Genomic DNA, 16,686 nt, shown 5'->3' with positions numbered 1-16,686 from the left:
GAGTCTGGGCTGCCCCCTGTGAAGGCAGGAGACAAATGGGGAAGGTTAAGACGTTGCTTCCAGTAGCCTGGCGCATAGCTCCCCACAAGGTCCAGAGCCACCCCAGTAACATCCTTAGAATGGCAGGACCTGCAGGTCCTAGGCTTTTGCTGGGTTAAGAGAAAGAGGTCTCAGGAATCCGGCCCTGGTCCAGAGTCCCAGCGCCAGTCACAGCTCAGCATCTGGGCTTGTTACTGCCCTGGGCCTTTTCCGGGTGTCTCACACTGCCAGAGTCACTAACAGCTTCATCGGGACAGAGTATCTCCTGCTAACTGCAAGGTCCCCAACACCTAGTTCAGTTCTGAGCCGGACCAGGGCTCACCTCCTCACTGGTCACTTTCCTGCTTGTTTTTGTCTTCCTAACCGTCAAGTTCCTTTCGTCCAGTCTGTCCACCCCGGCAGTCCAGGGCCAAGTCTGGGCGGGAATGGTGAGTGTTCAAAGCCTGGGCTAAAGTTGGGGGATTTCGGGCGTCCCGAGTCTGCAAGCAGGAGCTGCTGGGCGGACTCCTAGGCTCCCGTCCCCGCCCGGGGCGGCGCGCGGGGGAGACGCGGGGCGCCCCCCAGTGGCCGCCCGGCCGCGCCGCTCCGGGCCGGTAGGGGCGGTGGCGGCGGCGGCGGCGGAAGGGGAGGTGCGGCGGCGGCATCGGGGCAGCCATGGCGGAGCCCGCCCGGGAGGAGCTCTCGGCCCTGGCAGCGATTTTCTGCGGGCCCGACGAGTGGGAAGTGCTGAGTCGCTCAGGTGACTACCCCCGCGAGGGAGGGGCCGGGCGTCCTTCCTCCCCACCACCGGCACTGGGCTCCCTGCCCCGGGGCCCCCCTCGCGGACCCGGCTGGTTGAAGGATGGAACGACACGCACCGGGACTGGAGATGTGTGGGAGCAGGCGGGAGAGTGAGGCGACCCCCTCCAACGTGAACAGTGTGGCGGCGCTCCGCAGGGGACGGAGACCGCAGCGCCCAGGCCGGTGCGGCTCGCCGGCGGCCCCAGCCTTCCGCGCCCCTCCGGCCCGCGCCCGCCCCGCTGCCACGGGCCAAGCGCCGGGCCCTGCGCGCCCGCAGCCCTGGTCCCGGAACGCACTCCACCCGGCTTCCCGGGCCGCCAGTGTTGACTTCAGGTCTCACCTTGAAAAGAGGCCTGTCCTGACACCCCCCGTTTAAACCCAACTGCCCCAAATTGCATTTTGCCCGTTGTAAGCTCTGTGCATTATTCCTTCAGGGCACTCAACCACAGTTTTAACTCTCTGGGCATTGAGTGTGCCAAGTTGCAGGTGGGCGGGGACCCTGTCTGTTACGTAACCACAAAACTCCGTGCACCTAGGACAGTGCCAGGCATATGGTAGTTAGTAAATGTTTGTTGAATGAATCTTTGAATTGGCCCAGTGCTCTATCCGAACCTTTTCTCAGTGAGGTTTCCTAGTTGATAGTTCTTCTTTTGCGTTTTTCTAGTCCGCTGAAAGGTGGCTGTCATCTAGAGGCTCTTGGGGGCGCGTTGATCTAACTCACGTGTACTGATTCCCTGTAAACACTGACAGGGTTTCAAAGACACCGCCCATGTCCTCTGGGAACTTAGTCTAGAAAGGTTCTTTTGGCTATTTTTTGATAATAGTTATCAAAACTTATTCTGTCCCTGTCTGTGACTTCTATTAAGTATAAACCAGAACTGCACTTTCAATTTTCACTTAGCTTTTAAATACATTATGTAAATTTTTTGGCATGGGATTTAGCCTTCTGTTATGTTTCAGCAACTATTAAAATTGCCTTTCTGACCATAAATTGGTTGACCTTTAAGAAAGTAGTCTAAAAATATTCTGGGTGTTGTGAGAAAACCATCTAGGACGAAGATGAGTTTCATGGTATCATTTGGTTGCTTATTCACACAGGAAGCCAGAGCTGGGCCTTTTCATGTGTTCTTCCTTGCATCACCTGTGGTCATGTGACCACTGTTCTGAACCTGGCACTGTGAACCAATTCGGGTAATGGAGCTGCTTCCTTTTCAGTGCCTAGCCTGTCTTGCATCTTATATAGAAGCTGTCGTTGACAATCCATATGAAATAATTTATTTTTAGTGTTTTCTTGTCACCCCCCCCTTCTGATTGGATAGCATTCGTAATTCTTCATCATCTTACTCACTGTCTCCATGTCTCTACTGATAATTACTTCTGCCTGAGGCAGGCTGTTTAGGAGATCATCAGTTTTTCTAAATTCTTTCATAATGGCTCAGTTGAAATATCCTGGAAAAATGAACATATGATTTCCCATCACGCCTTAAAAAGGATGGAGTGGTAGTGAGCCCGGTCATGAGTACATTGCTGTGCATAAGATACTGCTGATGGGTCAGAGAAAACGTAAAAAAGTAAGCATAGAAAGAAAGAGAGCAGTTTCTTAATAGCGAGAACACTGTGAACCCTTTATCTGCTGTTAAATTGAGCATGACTTTCAAGCCATGCCTCCTAATTAATTTAATTCAGCATTCTGGCATCAATAAGTAATTGAATTATAAAAGAATTCAGTGTAACAACTTAGGACATTTTGTTGCTGAAAGGTTCATTGGAGAATAGAACAATTCAGTGATTGAAATAGGGATGTTTGATGTTCACAACTGGGAATTAAGGGTAAGGTAAGGCCTTCTTTAATAGACCACAGTAAACATACAGCGGGCTGCTGCCTGTCGTTCTCACGGTCACTGTCAGCCTGGGTTGGAGGTTACAAGATTGATACCAGAACATTCTTAACACCATCAGTTCCATTCTGGCCTCCCTGCAAATAATGCTGCTTCTTGTTGCCCCTGGAATCAGGAGAACATTGTGGGACATTGTGGGTGGGATTGCACTTCTGGTATGAGGTTGCCCAGGAAGGGTTAGGCTGCCAACCCAAGGGTCAACCATAAGAGTGAAGAGCCTGACTAATTGGAATCAGTTAGGTTGGGCTAATTTGTGCTGGGAATTTCAGGGGACTTAAGCACATGGCCTCGTTACAGTGGTTATAGTAAGCTCATAGTAAGAGGCATCAGGTATAACTATCTCTTACGGGTGCAAATGATGTAAACCCCCACACTGCTGTCTATTATGGAGTGGGTAGACCAAATCAGAAATATTCTACCCCTCCCCGTACAGTGCAGTCAGGCCAGGTGCCAGGTTTAATGGGGTCACCTTCCATGTACCACATACTTCAAATGCATCTTACTTGGTGAGGGGTACTCTTAGCTTTGTTTTATAGAGAAGTTAACGGATGCTCAGGCTGGTTAAGTAACCACCAGACACCAGAGTGTATGGACACTTAGATAGAGATGGGGCTGCTGCATGAGGAAAAGAATTCTTAGCAAGGATAACACTTGTGAAAGAGCAATAATGAGCACCCAGAGAAAGGAGATGCGTCTCACCCAACTTATGTTCTGAGTAATTTTGAAGGGGAGTGTGTGGGTATTCATATGTGTGCACACCTATCAGATAGATGAAATTGATATTGTTATAAATCCTTATTTTCCTGATGAGATAGTTAAGGGTCACAGATTATATTGCTGTCGTCAGTGCTCATTCTATGTGGAGTCGTATTTCTGGAAATTATCTTGTGGATCAAAAAGTTGTAAAATGGGAGGTATATAAGACTCAATATCATATAATATGTTTGCACAGTAGCTTCAGCGTGAATTTTTGTCTTCTGCTAACACTCATGTTCAGATTGGATTGGGCCCTCTTGCAAAATGAATCATCACTGTCACCCACTGACCCCTCTAAATCTGCTCAGCTCTGTTTCCTGCTGATTGTCAGTACTGTGCTCACCTCTGTAAAACCAATTCAGCCTTGAACTTGACTTCTAAAGGATGGGATTGCCACTTTTAGCTTCACTTATTTTTAGTTTTCCTTTTGCTTTTTTTCTCTAACCACATTTTAAACACATATAAAAATCCAGCCGTAGCATAAAAACAAGCACGAGTGGATGCATACTTGTGGCGAGCTGCCCGGGAGGAAGAGGAAAGAAAGCCCCATGCAATGAAGTACAAGAGGGGATTGGGTGCTGCTTCTTGGTTTTCTGAACAAAGGCTTACTTTGAGGATATCTAAAAATTGAGAAAAAAAAAAAAGCAAGTAAAAGGAAAGTCAGTTGTATATGGCTTCTTAATGGGCTCTAAATAAATCTTGAAGAACTCATTCTATTAAATTGTTTACATTTTCCAATGTCTTCTGTTATTGGACAGCATTCATTAAGTTCCTATTGTGTGACTGTGAAATAGGGGAAATCCTTAAAAATAACACTGCTGTGGCATTTGGGGTTCAGTTCAGTTTCTCTAGTTTGAAACTTTGTTGTTTGGTGTGTTGTTAGGTGTATAATTTCTTTCATGTACTTATAGGGAAGAACAAGGTCTGAAACCTATTTTAGTTAGTGTTTTATTTATGAAATTGATACACTTATTATAAGGCAGGGTGACTTAAAAAAAAAAAAACAACTAGGGAATTTTTATGTGAATTTCAACCAGAGGCAAGGCCTACATCTTTTGGTAGGATCTTTGGATTAAAATAGTCTTGGAACTTAGGAAAATTTTAGTTTTCTAGGGCAAGCATAAGTTTTCTGGGGCATAGATGTTTATTGACAATGATGAATTTGTGAATTAAACTTAATAATGAGTTTTTTGAGGTCAGGGAGGGGCAAAGATTAGCATGAGATTTAGAGCAGATTATTTTTCTGTTAATCACTCTTTCTAAGCTGTTAATAGTCTTAAAGCAGATAGAGGCAACTTTGTTTTTTTGTGTATCTTTTTTTTAATGAAAAAATCAGATTGACGGTACATGTGGTTATATGAAAAATTCTGATGTGAGAGAGAGCCAGTTTAATTGCATGTACAAACTAAAGCAGATGTGAAAGCAGGGTAATATACATACTTCTGGAGTTTTAGGGAGAAAATGAGTTTTTAAAAGAATGTATAATTTTATTACCACATTAAATATCAGCAGAGTGGTGTTGTTGTTGGGCTTTTCATTTTCCTATAGAGATAACATCATTTTGTGTAATTTTAGTTTGCAGCCCCAGTATGTGTGTGTCTGTGTGTGGGGGGGAATGGGCAGGGAGTCGCTGTCTCTGAGAAGACCAATTAGGAAGGATGTTAATCCTTCCCAATTCTTGAAAAAATCAAAGCAACTTTTCTTCTAACCATATAACTAATAATTTTACAATTTTCTAAGGCAAAAGTAAAGATTTCTCCCATTGCTTTTTTTTTTTTTTTGAGAGAGAGAGAACGTGAGGTGGAGAGAGGGAGAGAGAGAGTCCCAAGCAGGCTCCACACCCAGCATGGAGCCCAACACAGGGCTTGATCCCACCCCCCTGAGATCATGACCTGAGTTGAAATCAAGAGCTGAATGCCCAACCAACTGAGCCACCCAGGTGTCCCTCTCCCTTGTTTTCTATTTGCTGACTAGGACCAGAAAATCACTAAGAGAGAAAAATACAAATTCGTCAGGATTTGAAAGGCCAGCTCAATAGCATTTTCATACTTTCTCCCTGGACTGCCTGTTTCTGTCAGTTGGTTACCTGCACTGGGGAGGAATAGGTGGGTACTTATATGGCAGAGATTGGAGAACACTGTGGGTTTCAGAGTTTTGATCAGAAAGGGATTCTTGCTTGAAGGGAAAAGCTTGCCTTGTGGACACAAGTACTATATTAGTTTCCTGTGGCTACTATAACAAATTTCCAAAAATGTGGTGGCTTAAAATAACACACATTCTTTCTCTTGTAGTGCTGGAGGTCAGAAGTCTGAAATCAGCTTCACCAGGCTGAAAGCATGTGGTCAGCAGGGCTGTGTTCCCTCTGGAGGCTCTAGGGGCAGAATCCACTTCTTTGCCTTTTCCAGCTTCTAGAGCTGAATTCTTGCACCCCTTCGCTCATGGTCCTCTATCTTCAAAGCCAATAGCGTGGCATCTGACTTCACTGATTACATTGCCTTTTGTGGTACAGTTTCCCTCTGCCTTGCTCTTATAGGGACACTTGTGATTACGTTTAGGGCCCATCTCAGGATCCTTAACCTAATCACATCTGCAAAGGCTCTTTTGCCATGTTCTGGGGATTAGCACATACACATTTTGGGGCCATTTTTTAGCCTATCACAGGTAGCAAGGACTTCTGTACCTGTGAGCCCCATGGTTACAAGCTAGTGCTCAGACTGTTTAACTGTAAAATTTAAAAGTTTCTTATAACTTGTAAAATTATTTCTTGGTTGTTGTCTAAAAAGAAAATTTTGAGATATTCCAGTGGTGAAGAAAATAGTTCATTAGGTTCAACCATAATAGTTCTGGTATGAAAGTACCACGAAATAAGTTCAAAGTACCATGGGAACCATAAGACAGATTTTAGAGATGTGATGTTTGTTGAATGATGAATAATATGAATATATGAAGTTCTTCAGAAGTTATGCCTCCCCTATGAAGGAGAAAGTGGGCTCCCTAAAGGATTTCTGGAGAGTTTATTCAGTCTATTGGTCATATGTTGTCTGTAGGTATTTATGGTGCCCATTTCACATAGTGAAGTGTACTGATCTAACTGACATATAGGGACCCTATTTAATAATAAAATATTAAAAAAATAAGGAACTGGGTGGAAGAAAGAAGGGTTTTGAGAAACATGATGGATTGTAGAGGAATGTACTAAGTTAGGTCTGGAAAATTTTTCTTTATACAGTACCCATTTTACTCATGTAAACACATTTTAGTTGTATCATTTTAATATGGTCTTCATAATGGTTGCTATCTGTGTTTCAGGGTGGTGTCTTAAAATAGTAGTACTTTGCATCTGATACCAAAGAGTCTATTAAAACAACAACAACAACAAAAACCTTTTTGTAGCATATGTGTTTGGTCCCGTGTGAATCAACATCTGTAACAAGAGCTTTTATATAAATGGAATCAGATGGCTAGACAGCCATATTAATGTTCTGTTTGGTTCTTTCAAGGGGGACACAGTCAGGTTCCAGTTGTTGAGGCTATTGAGCAGCAATCCAGGTATGAAAATGAGGAAGGTTTGCCTGCCTCTCTCGTGAAGGAGGATGGAACAAGGGCGTGTGGTGAAAGAAGTAGGGGTAGAGAGAGGCAAGTTAGCTTCAAAGAGATTCGTCTGCACCCAGTTCTGTTCTACTCTGCTCTTCTGATCTGTGTGCTTCTGCCCCCTGCAGAATGAATCAGCCTGACGTTTTATCAACTTTTTGAAAAGTGGGGTGAAGCGGTGTGGAACACATCAGAGGGGTGAAGTCGAGCAAATCTGAAAGGGAGCAGTGTTTTATCTCCTAGCCTGTGTGTGCTTCCCTCCTCCTCCTCGTGGAGCCAGAGAGGGCTGAATTGATGTCCGTCCCATTTTAGTTCATCCTGCTACCTTCATGTTACACTGATACTAATACATTTGAAGTCAGAAAAGAGCGGGGCCAGGCAGTTACTGTCTCATGCACAGTCATCAGTTTCTCGGGCCCTGCAGCCACACAGCATTCCAGTGTTTGCTTTGACTTGGTTTTGCAACACGATGACCTTCCTTGGACGCACTGTGTAACTTTTAAATTAATCACTGATTTTATAGATATGCAACACTCTTTCTCTGAATGTTCATGTGAGTTTATTTTGAGTTTCCAGAATTAGAACTAAGTGAGGGTAGAAAAAAATTGTGTGATGAGAAGCCGTTCTGGTAAACCTGAATAAAAATGGGGCAATGGCGAATGTAAATGCCACAGAAGCCCTGGGTGCTGGGATACAGGAATCCATGAGTATATGTGTATGGTTGAAGGAGATAATCTGTAAATCAGGGCTCTCTTGGGATTATGTGTCTCCTTTGTAAAGTAACTCCAGTTTTCTCATGAAACATAAATTGACATCGGAAACGAAAATTTTAACTTCTTAGTGTGCCATTCAAATCGAATTATGTATAGCTAATCATTATTTTTGGATGCTTTCCAGAGACAGATGGGACCGTGTTCAGAATCCTCACAAAAGCTGAAGGACTTACGGGTGCGGATGTACCTTTAGAATTGGTGTTCCATTTGCCACTCAATTACCCTTCGTGTCTACCTGGTATCTCGGTTCACTCCGAACACCTGACCCGGGCCCAGTCCGTGACTGTGAAAGAGAAGTTACTTAAGCAAGCAGAGAACCTTTTGTCGGAACCTATGGTTCACGGGCTGGTTCTCTGGATTCAGCAGAATCTCAGGCACGTCCTCAACCAACCAGACACTGGAAGTGGCAGTGCAAAGTGTACTTTTGCAACAGGCACGATTGTGGATGATGGACTGTGGCTAACTCTTGTGCATTTAGATCACATGAGAGCAAAGACCAAATATGTCAAAACCGTTGAGAAGTGGGCTTCCGATTTAAAGCTGACAGGAAGACTGATGTTCCTGGGTAAAATAATACTGATTTTACTACAAGGAGACAGAAGCAATATCAAGGTGCCAAAAAGTTTAATGTTGAATATGAATTTGGCTATTTTCTGCTAAAATGGTGTGTCTGTAAGTGTGTTTTGTGACAATGGGACAGATTAATCATTAAGATGTTAATGGGTCTCCATTTTTTAAAGAATGTCTCTATTTCCTAGTTACAACTACAAACTTGCAAAGCTTGAAGAATAAGTAAATTATATCTTAAAAATTATTCCACATAATGAAAGGGATAGGTCATTAAAAAAAAAATCTCTGTGGTGTGTGAATGTTTGTTTCTCTAATTAGCTTTGCGCCTCGACTTTGTAAATGTGCACTAAAAGTTTGTGCATATTTGTATCTCATCCCTCAGGCACAGCAAGGTGTCTGTTTGTGGGTAGTGTGTAAAAGTTTTAACTTTTTGGCAGTTAAAAACACATCCTGACACTTTAATTTGGCTTCTGTAACACCTGGAAAGCGGAGCTGGTCCCTCGTAACCAGGATTTAGTGTTAGTGGAAGTAGTAGCTTCCTTAGGCTGTCAGCTTGTCACCCACCTCCTACCTAACTTTTGCTTTCCACCTGACTTGTCTCAGCAGCTGCTTTCAAAATCATCATCTTCTTCAGATTCTCCAAGTTCGCATGCTCAACTCATCTAACCTGTTTTATGTGGGACCAGACGAGGAAAGCTGCTTATTAATATTTTAAATCTTGAAAGCGCTACAAATCACTTAATAGGTTTATGCTTTCAAATGGGTTGGGTCAAGAATACTTACAATTGAATTTATTCAAAACAGACTTAGCTTGCACAACCTATAATCTGAAAGATTTGTAGAATAACTACCTAGCTTTTTCAGGATGAGCGCTTATCACAGTACTTATTTGGTTCACCAGATTAGTGCTGGCGTTGTAGCATATAGATACCACAAATAATTAAAGTTTAATTTAAATCTTGGTTTGAGGTCTGACCAAAGAACCAGATATTGCAAGGTGATCTATAGTATATCTATAAAATTTGACATTTTGGGTAAACTCCTGGCTGACAAAATGAATACAAATTAATTTCCTTGTTCATATTTCCCTAAAAGGCTCAGATTTTTCTTTAAGCCAGCTCAGGAATGTTAGGCTAAGTGCAGCTGTTTTGCAGATGTTGCTACTCAGATTGGATCCATCAATTACTTAACAAGTACTTATTCATATGACTAGAACTTTGCTAATGTGCAAAATTAATACTTTTTATTTAAAGAGTTTTTTCCTTTTTATGAGCTTTCCCTAAAGTGCCATTTAATGTAAATATCTCTGTTAAATTTTTTAAGATTATATATCAGGATTGAGAATTTCAGGTACATATTTACAGATGCCATCCAATTTGGAATGGTCAGTGCTGTGTGCCTGTTAAGTTCTTTCAGACACAGAAGTAGTCATAATACTGCCACTAGCTGGTACTATTAATTGTGCCATAGCAATGTGTGCCAGGCTGACCTCTGAGCACTTTGCATATATTAACTCATTTAGTCATCACAGCTTCCCGTAAGGTAGGTGCCGTTCTGAGTACCATTTTGTGGAGTAGGTTCCTGAGGCACAGAGGGCTTAGCCTGGAATCAGATCTAGGAGGCCTCGAAGTCCAGATTTAAACCTTCTACCAGCACATTCTGCTGCCTAGTATAGGAAGACACTGTATCCCTCTTACTGCTGGATTCAGAAAGAGAGTACTCTAGGCAGGAAAATAAGCCTGCAGGTTCTTGGCTCCTTTAAAACTAGGACTTGGAGATTCAGAGTAAGATATGTATTTAATGTACTGATTTATCATTTAGGAGTACCTGATTCTTCAGAAAACCTCCAGAGTAGATGTGGACTCAAGTGGAAAGAAATGCAAAGAGAAAATGATGAGTGTACTGTTTGAAACAAAAGTACAGACAGAACACAAAAGGTATAATTTAGTACTATTGCAGATGGAAAAGTAACTGAATCGATAATTATACTCTGACAAATCTAGGCATATTCATGAGTTTCTCTTGTATAATGCAGGTTTCTGGCATTTGAAGTCAAAGAGTATTCATCGTTGGATGAGTTACAAAAGGAATTTGAAACTGCAGGACTTAAGAAGCTTTTCTCTGAATTTGTGCTCGGGCTGGTAAAATGAAATGAAAGACAGGAATCTCTTAGTAAGACAGCAGTGGTGTTTTGTTTTGTTTTGTGTTTTACAGTGGGTTTGGGGAATGGCTAATTGAAATCCTCATAAGAAAACAATTTTAAAGTTTCTCTGAAGCAAAATGATAGACACCATTCTAACTTCAGGAAAAAAAAGCCCATTTTGTTTATGGACTATTAAACAGTAAAAACACCCATGTATTCTAATTTTTGCCAGTAAAGACTAGGTTCAATAGATGGAATGTTATTGAAAGATAAATATAAAATGATGATGGTAAATGAGCCCTTGTGATTATATAGAGGATTTGTTTGGAACTGTGCAATTTTCTGGCCAATTTTCTTGTAATTAAATGAATTTTTTTTTTAAAGATTTGTTTTCATGTTTACATTTTTAGCATTTGATCACGATTTTCCCCCATTCAGCTTATTATGTCTGATGTTTTAAGTTGAATGTTAAGAAAAATATAACACTGATTTCCTTGTGAAAGTGCATAAACTGTTAGTTTAAATACAAACCAAAGAAGTTCTATAGAATGTGATTTTTGATCACTTTCTTTGGGGTCCTAGATAGCATGGTACTTGTTAGTTGTAGGATTAGAGAGTTAATTTAAATGAAAATTCTTATTATTTTTTGCGGGGGCAGATGGAGAGGGAGAGAGAGAATCTTAAGCAGGCTCCATGCTCAGCGTAAGAGCCCAACGTGGGGCTTGATGTCACGACCCTAAGATCATGACCTGAGCCAAAATCAAGAGTCAGATGCTTAGCCAACTGAGCCACCCAGGTGTGCCTTAAAATAGTTTTTGGGAAAACTTACCTTCTGGTTTTACAAGGGGAGAAATGTTTCACATAAAATGAACTTGACTTGTTGGATGGAGGAAATGATATAGAGATACTATTTTTTATTTCTTAGGAAATCTGTTAAAGTGTGATAATCTTAAAATATATTTATTATGACCCAAGGAGAGAAGAAGCCATAAAATGAAAGCTTGTATTACAATCTGTAACAAAAGTGTAAGGAGGCATTTATGTTTGAGAAAGGATATTTGTGTTCATAAAGCCAACTGTGCTTCCAAAATAAGGGGCCAAGTGATGGAGGAGAGGCCACGTAAATCCCTCTCCTTGCAATCTGTGAAGTACAGTGGTATCATTATAAAATCATAACTGATGGGAGACATAAGTGAGGAAACGTTGCAGCATGTGGGTAGTGTTTCTTGACAGTGCTTCTCTGGGATCATGGTGGTTCAATCTGATTGTCTCACTTTCAGGCACCCTTATAATTAAATTATACCTACCTATTGATCATCTTATGGGGTTCTAATGAGAGGATTTTTGGTTCCTTTTACCTCATTCCAGGGTGTTTATGATTTTTTCTTGGAGAACTGGTAAATGTAGTTAGGTTGTTCTATGGGAACAGCATATGGCAAGGAGAAGCTAGGCTACTGGTATGCTAAACTGAAAATAGGCTTGAAAATTTGGGGCTGGTCATTATTACTGCTTCATTTGATTTACTAAGCAAGGAGATTAAAAGTTATTGCCATCGAGGCTGTCATAGTAGAAGTAGTAGGGGGCTGGTCTGAATTTTATCACAACAGAACTGCTAGTCCTTTATTTTACCTTGAATCTTCTCTGCTCAGGTGTTTTCCATACCATGCTTTGTGGTTCTCCTCCAAACTTTTGTCTTCAGATTTGACCCTCTACCCCTAGAGAAGAACTTGAATCAGGCAAAACTGAATGTTGGTAGTGACTTTCTCCAAATTAATTAAATTTCTATTTGCTAAAATTATGTTTAAAAAGTATTGGTTATGATTACTTTCTTGGATGTTTACATCTGAGTCTTTCACAAATATACACATCAGAATGCAAAACTAACCTTGACAGTGTTAGAGACTTATATAAATTTAATTTGACCATCTCTGAATAAAAGAAAATTTAAAATTATATGCAAAAAGTCTTTAAGAGTCTTTTTGGTATTTTATTAACTTTAGAAGAAGAGAATTGTTTCCATTGCTATTTTTGTCTCAAACTCTGATGCTTTCTTTTCAGCCTGAGGTACTTATGAAAAGATAATTAGGACTTCTGGAAGAAAGAAGAGGTGAGGCCAAGGGCTGGGACCCCTGAAGGACTACACTGTAAGAGTAAGACTGAAATGTAAATAAACTAATTGTCCTAGTACTATAGCTAAACTTTGAGGATTCTGTTAGGTCCAGAAAGTCTTAAACTTTGAATTTGGATTAAAGTAGTCCATGATTCTAATGCCCCCATATCCTCCAAATCTTTGGAGGAAGATAACATTATCCTAGGTGTCAAATTTTATCTATGAGTAATTTTAAAATTCAATATCCTGCAAATAATCAGAGATAATTGGACTCATGAAGAGACAAGATACTATCAGGGAGAAACAACAGAAATAATAGACAATAGAAATAGACCCACAGGGACGCTACATGCTGGAATTATTAGACATAGATCATGGAACAGTTATGCTTAGTATGTTCTAGTAGACAAAAGCCAAACTTGGAACTGGTATTAGAAACTGTAAAAGGTGATATGGTATATTTGTATTTGAAAAACAACAAAACAAAAAAACAAAACAAACAAATTCTAGAACTGAAAAATATAAAAATGAAAGGACTGGTTAATGAGTTAAAGCCCAATTAGGAAATTAGAAACCAGCTTAGGTATTTCAAACTGAATTTAAAACAGGAATTGGTTAGAAAGCTGGAAGAGCAAAAAGGAAAAGGAATGGGACTGGATGACAGAAAAGAAAAAGAGGGGAGGGTGATGCCGTCAGAGTTCAGAAATTGCCAAGAGTGTGTACCTGCTGTTGTAATCGGTCCCAGATCTGCTCACATGGTGCTGCCCGGACCAGAGCTAAAGCTGCTGATAGGTACTATCTTTTGTCTGTTGGAATTGCCACTTGGTACCACTACAGCAAATGCCAACAACTATCACAGTGCTGGTACGTGTGCTGCTTTCAGATCTTCCAGCAGTTCCTCCTATTGACCAAACCCAACAGGAATCCACCTGGCAAAGAAGTCTGGGAAATCTAGTTTGAATATCCCAACCCAGAAGAACCACAGAATATAGGAGGATGAGAGAGAGAGAGAGAGAGAGAGAGAGAGAGAGAGAGTGTGTGTGTGTGTGTGTGTGTGTGTGTGAAGTGAGAGGTGAGAGACCCGAGTACCTATAGCAAGTAACCAGCACAATCTTCCCTTTTAGCTATTAAGCATTCCCACATACTCCCTACCCATATTTAAATTTCTGTACAATTATTATGCTTCCATCCATGCAGATTTAACTATTTTTTGTACAAATGAAGAGATTTTCACCTTTTCTCCCAAAGGGGGAGAACTAAAGTCCCATCAGTTACTATTATACTCACTGGTGTTAATTCTAGTTCAGTTACAATTCCACAATTCCCCCTGGATATTCTGTAAACTAAAGATGAAACTGTAAAGTTCACCACCACCACCATCTCTTATATAACTTGAGGGAGGGAAAGGGAAGAACTTGAGGGAAGAGGGAAGGAAAAATAGTTAATATATACAAAGATATACAGAACAAGCAATGAAACAAATTTTCATGAGTACTTTGGTACTTATTTCTATAACTGGTCATGAAACTACAGCTGATATTTATAACTTCTTCCTCTACTCCATTCTTTGCTTTTGGTCGGTACTTTCACTGGTCAAGGCTCTCTACCTAGTATGGTGGCCAAAACTTCATTTTGGAAGGATCTAACTCCTCAGTAGTTGAGTTGCTTATTAACTGTGACTATTGAACAAGAAATATTAAGAGGCAACCCAACAGAGAATTCCCTGGGCTCCTGACATAGTTCTTGTTGACCTCATTGTGTATCAGTAACCCAATTTTGCTGTAATAATCAGGATCAATCACCCCAGCCATTATGGGAACCTCTTTCTTTGCTTGTTGGTTTAGTATCATAAGGAGCCTAATATATTCAAGTGTCAATCTCAACTTCTAATTCATTTGAACCATTTTGTGTGCCCTGCTAGAAACATTCTTTCCATGGGAACTAAGACTGCCAAACCAGCATAGCCCAAGTTTACAGAGATGGGAATAAAAAATTCTGTGAGTGGATTATTAAATATAATATGGACAGAAATCCATCCTATTGTTATTCCTTGATTTCTGGACCCTTGTATTCTGGCAGTGGGACAAATACATCTTATACTGATCACTGATTCAAAGTACTTTTTTTTATCTTGTATGATAGCACCTCAACCTTTCAGAGTTTTGTCTCCCAGCTGGCCAAATAACAGTCTTTTGTAGGTCATTATGTTACTTTATAAAGCTAGTCAACTTCTGGGTGATTTGGTACATGGAAAGACCTATGAATTTCATAGTCATGAGCCCATTGCTACATTTCTTTTATTGTGAAATAAATATTTCACTTAGAAGTTATATTGTGGGGGCGCCTGGGTGGCTCAGTCGTTAAGCATCTGCCTTCGGCTCAGGTCATGATCCCAGGGTCCTGGGATCGAGCCCCGCATCGGGCTCCCTGCTCAGCCGGGAGGCTGCTTCTCCCTCTCCCACTCCCCCTGCTTGTGTTCCCTCTCTAGCTGTCTCTCTCTCTGTGTCAAATAAATAAATAAAATCTTCAAAAAAAAAAAAGCTATATTGTGCTCTCACAATGTCTATAATATTGTGGTTGGTAGTATTATAGGAATTCATATCCAAAATAAGTATTTTATGAAGATAAATTGCTGGCCCTTCCACTAGAGAAGAGATCCAATGTGATTAGCCACTAGGCAGCTGGTATCTCCCAGGAAGTGAGGCCCTACTGGTGGCTCAGCATTGATCTCTGTTCATAGCAGGTTAGGCTCTTGGCAGTGATAACAGCAAGGTCAATATTGGTGAGAGAAATTTTATGTTGCTGAGCCCATGTATAACTTCCATCCCTGCTGCCATATTTGCTTTGTAGAAGAGCCCACTGAGCAAGCACTGGGGAAAGAGAGTGACTGATGTCTACAGAATGAGTCAACCTGTCCATTTGATCAATGAAGGCTTTCTCCACAGTGGTTGCCCTTTGATAAACATCACATGGGACACAAATATCCTCATATTTTGTGCTCATCCCGAGGGGTCCATTCACATATCTCTGCCCCAGATCTCCTTGTCATTAGTCTTCTGATCTCATTCTTTCAAAGTGACTGATTTCCTGGCCAATCCATTAGTCACTGCCCATGAAATACTGTAGATCTACACCATGGACATTTCTTTACCTAGACAAAGTAGACGGCCAGAAGTACTGCTCAAAGTTCTGCCCACTGAGAAGATTTCACTTTCACCTTTCAGAGACACTGTAGACTGGAATGGTAATTGCTGAAGCATATTTTGAAGAACCATCCATATCCCATGCCTGAGTTCTTTCTTCCTCAGTTAACAAGTTATGAGTACTCCCCATGACACCAAGAAGAAGCTGTGCAATAGTTGCTATAGGCATCTGAGCCACTTGATGATGTAGCTTGCCTGAGCCTTCAGGACCTGCTTGAGCTTGATCTTGTACACATCACTTCATTGTACATACTCAAGATTTCATGGATGAAATAATACCCATTTCATGATATAGGTAGCTCGGGTCACATGGTCAGTTGGTATTCCACAGTCAAGTGTTCAATCTCATCCAAGATCTAGGAACAAGCTAGGAGCTCTTTTTCAAGAGACTGATAATTATACGTAAAAGAGAGCATGGCTTTGATTTAAAACCCCAAGTTCAATTGTGCTTGTGAGGGGCTCTACATAGCATCACCACAGGCCATAACTACATTGACCTTCACTGGGTCTTCTGGGTTGCAAGGTCCACACAGCAAGGCAGCTCGTACTGCAATTGGGATCTGTAGCCTTTTCTTGCTCTGGGCCCCACTCAGAACAGGCAACTCCATGGGTTAATCATCAAATGGGGCAGAAAATCACATTCAAATACAAAATATATCGCCTCCAGGATCCAAAGATGCCTAGAAAGCATTGTACTTTAGTGGCAGACGTATAAGGGGAAGCAACATGGGATATCCTGGCATATACCTGGAAACACTGGAGCCCCAAAAACTTCATCATGCTGATGGGCTTCTGAATTTTTATGGGTTTTTATCTCCCTCTT

General features: G+C 41.2%; 1 protein-coding gene across 2 annotated transcripts; it reads left to right on the top strand.

The window, feature by feature from the left end:
• The first annotated feature begins 680 nt into the window (after positions 1-680).
• RWDD3 (RWD domain containing 3) lies at positions 681-15,001 on the top strand. 2 transcript variants are annotated; one of them, XM_032423084.1, is made up of 5 exons: positions 681-778; positions 7,962-8,449; positions 10,229-10,344; positions 10,443-10,579; positions 12,609-15,001. In XM_032423084.1, exons 1-4 carry the CDS (start codon positions 694-696, stop codon positions 10,555-10,557), a joined length of 804 nt encoding a protein of 267 aa, XP_032278975.1. In that variant the 5' UTR covers positions 681-693; the 3' UTR covers positions 10,558-10,579; positions 12,609-15,001. The 2 variants fall into 2 exon arrangements, with proteins under 2 accessions (XP_032278975.1, XP_032278967.1); XM_032423076.1 differs by lacking the exon at positions 12,609-15,001 and having other exon boundaries at positions 10,443-11,232.
• The last annotated feature ends 1,685 nt before the right edge of the window (positions 15,002-16,686 follow it).

The sequence above is a fragment of the Phoca vitulina genome, unplaced genomic scaffold (genome assembly GCF_004348235.1).
Source record: "Phoca vitulina isolate PV1807 unplaced genomic scaffold, GSC_HSeal_1.0 scaffold2, whole genome shotgun sequence".
Classification (NCBI taxonomy): Eukaryota; Metazoa; Chordata; class Mammalia; order Carnivora; family Phocidae; genus Phoca; species Phoca vitulina.
Note: the sequence above shows the minus strand (reverse complement) of the source record. Positions and strands in the feature narration are given on the sequence as shown.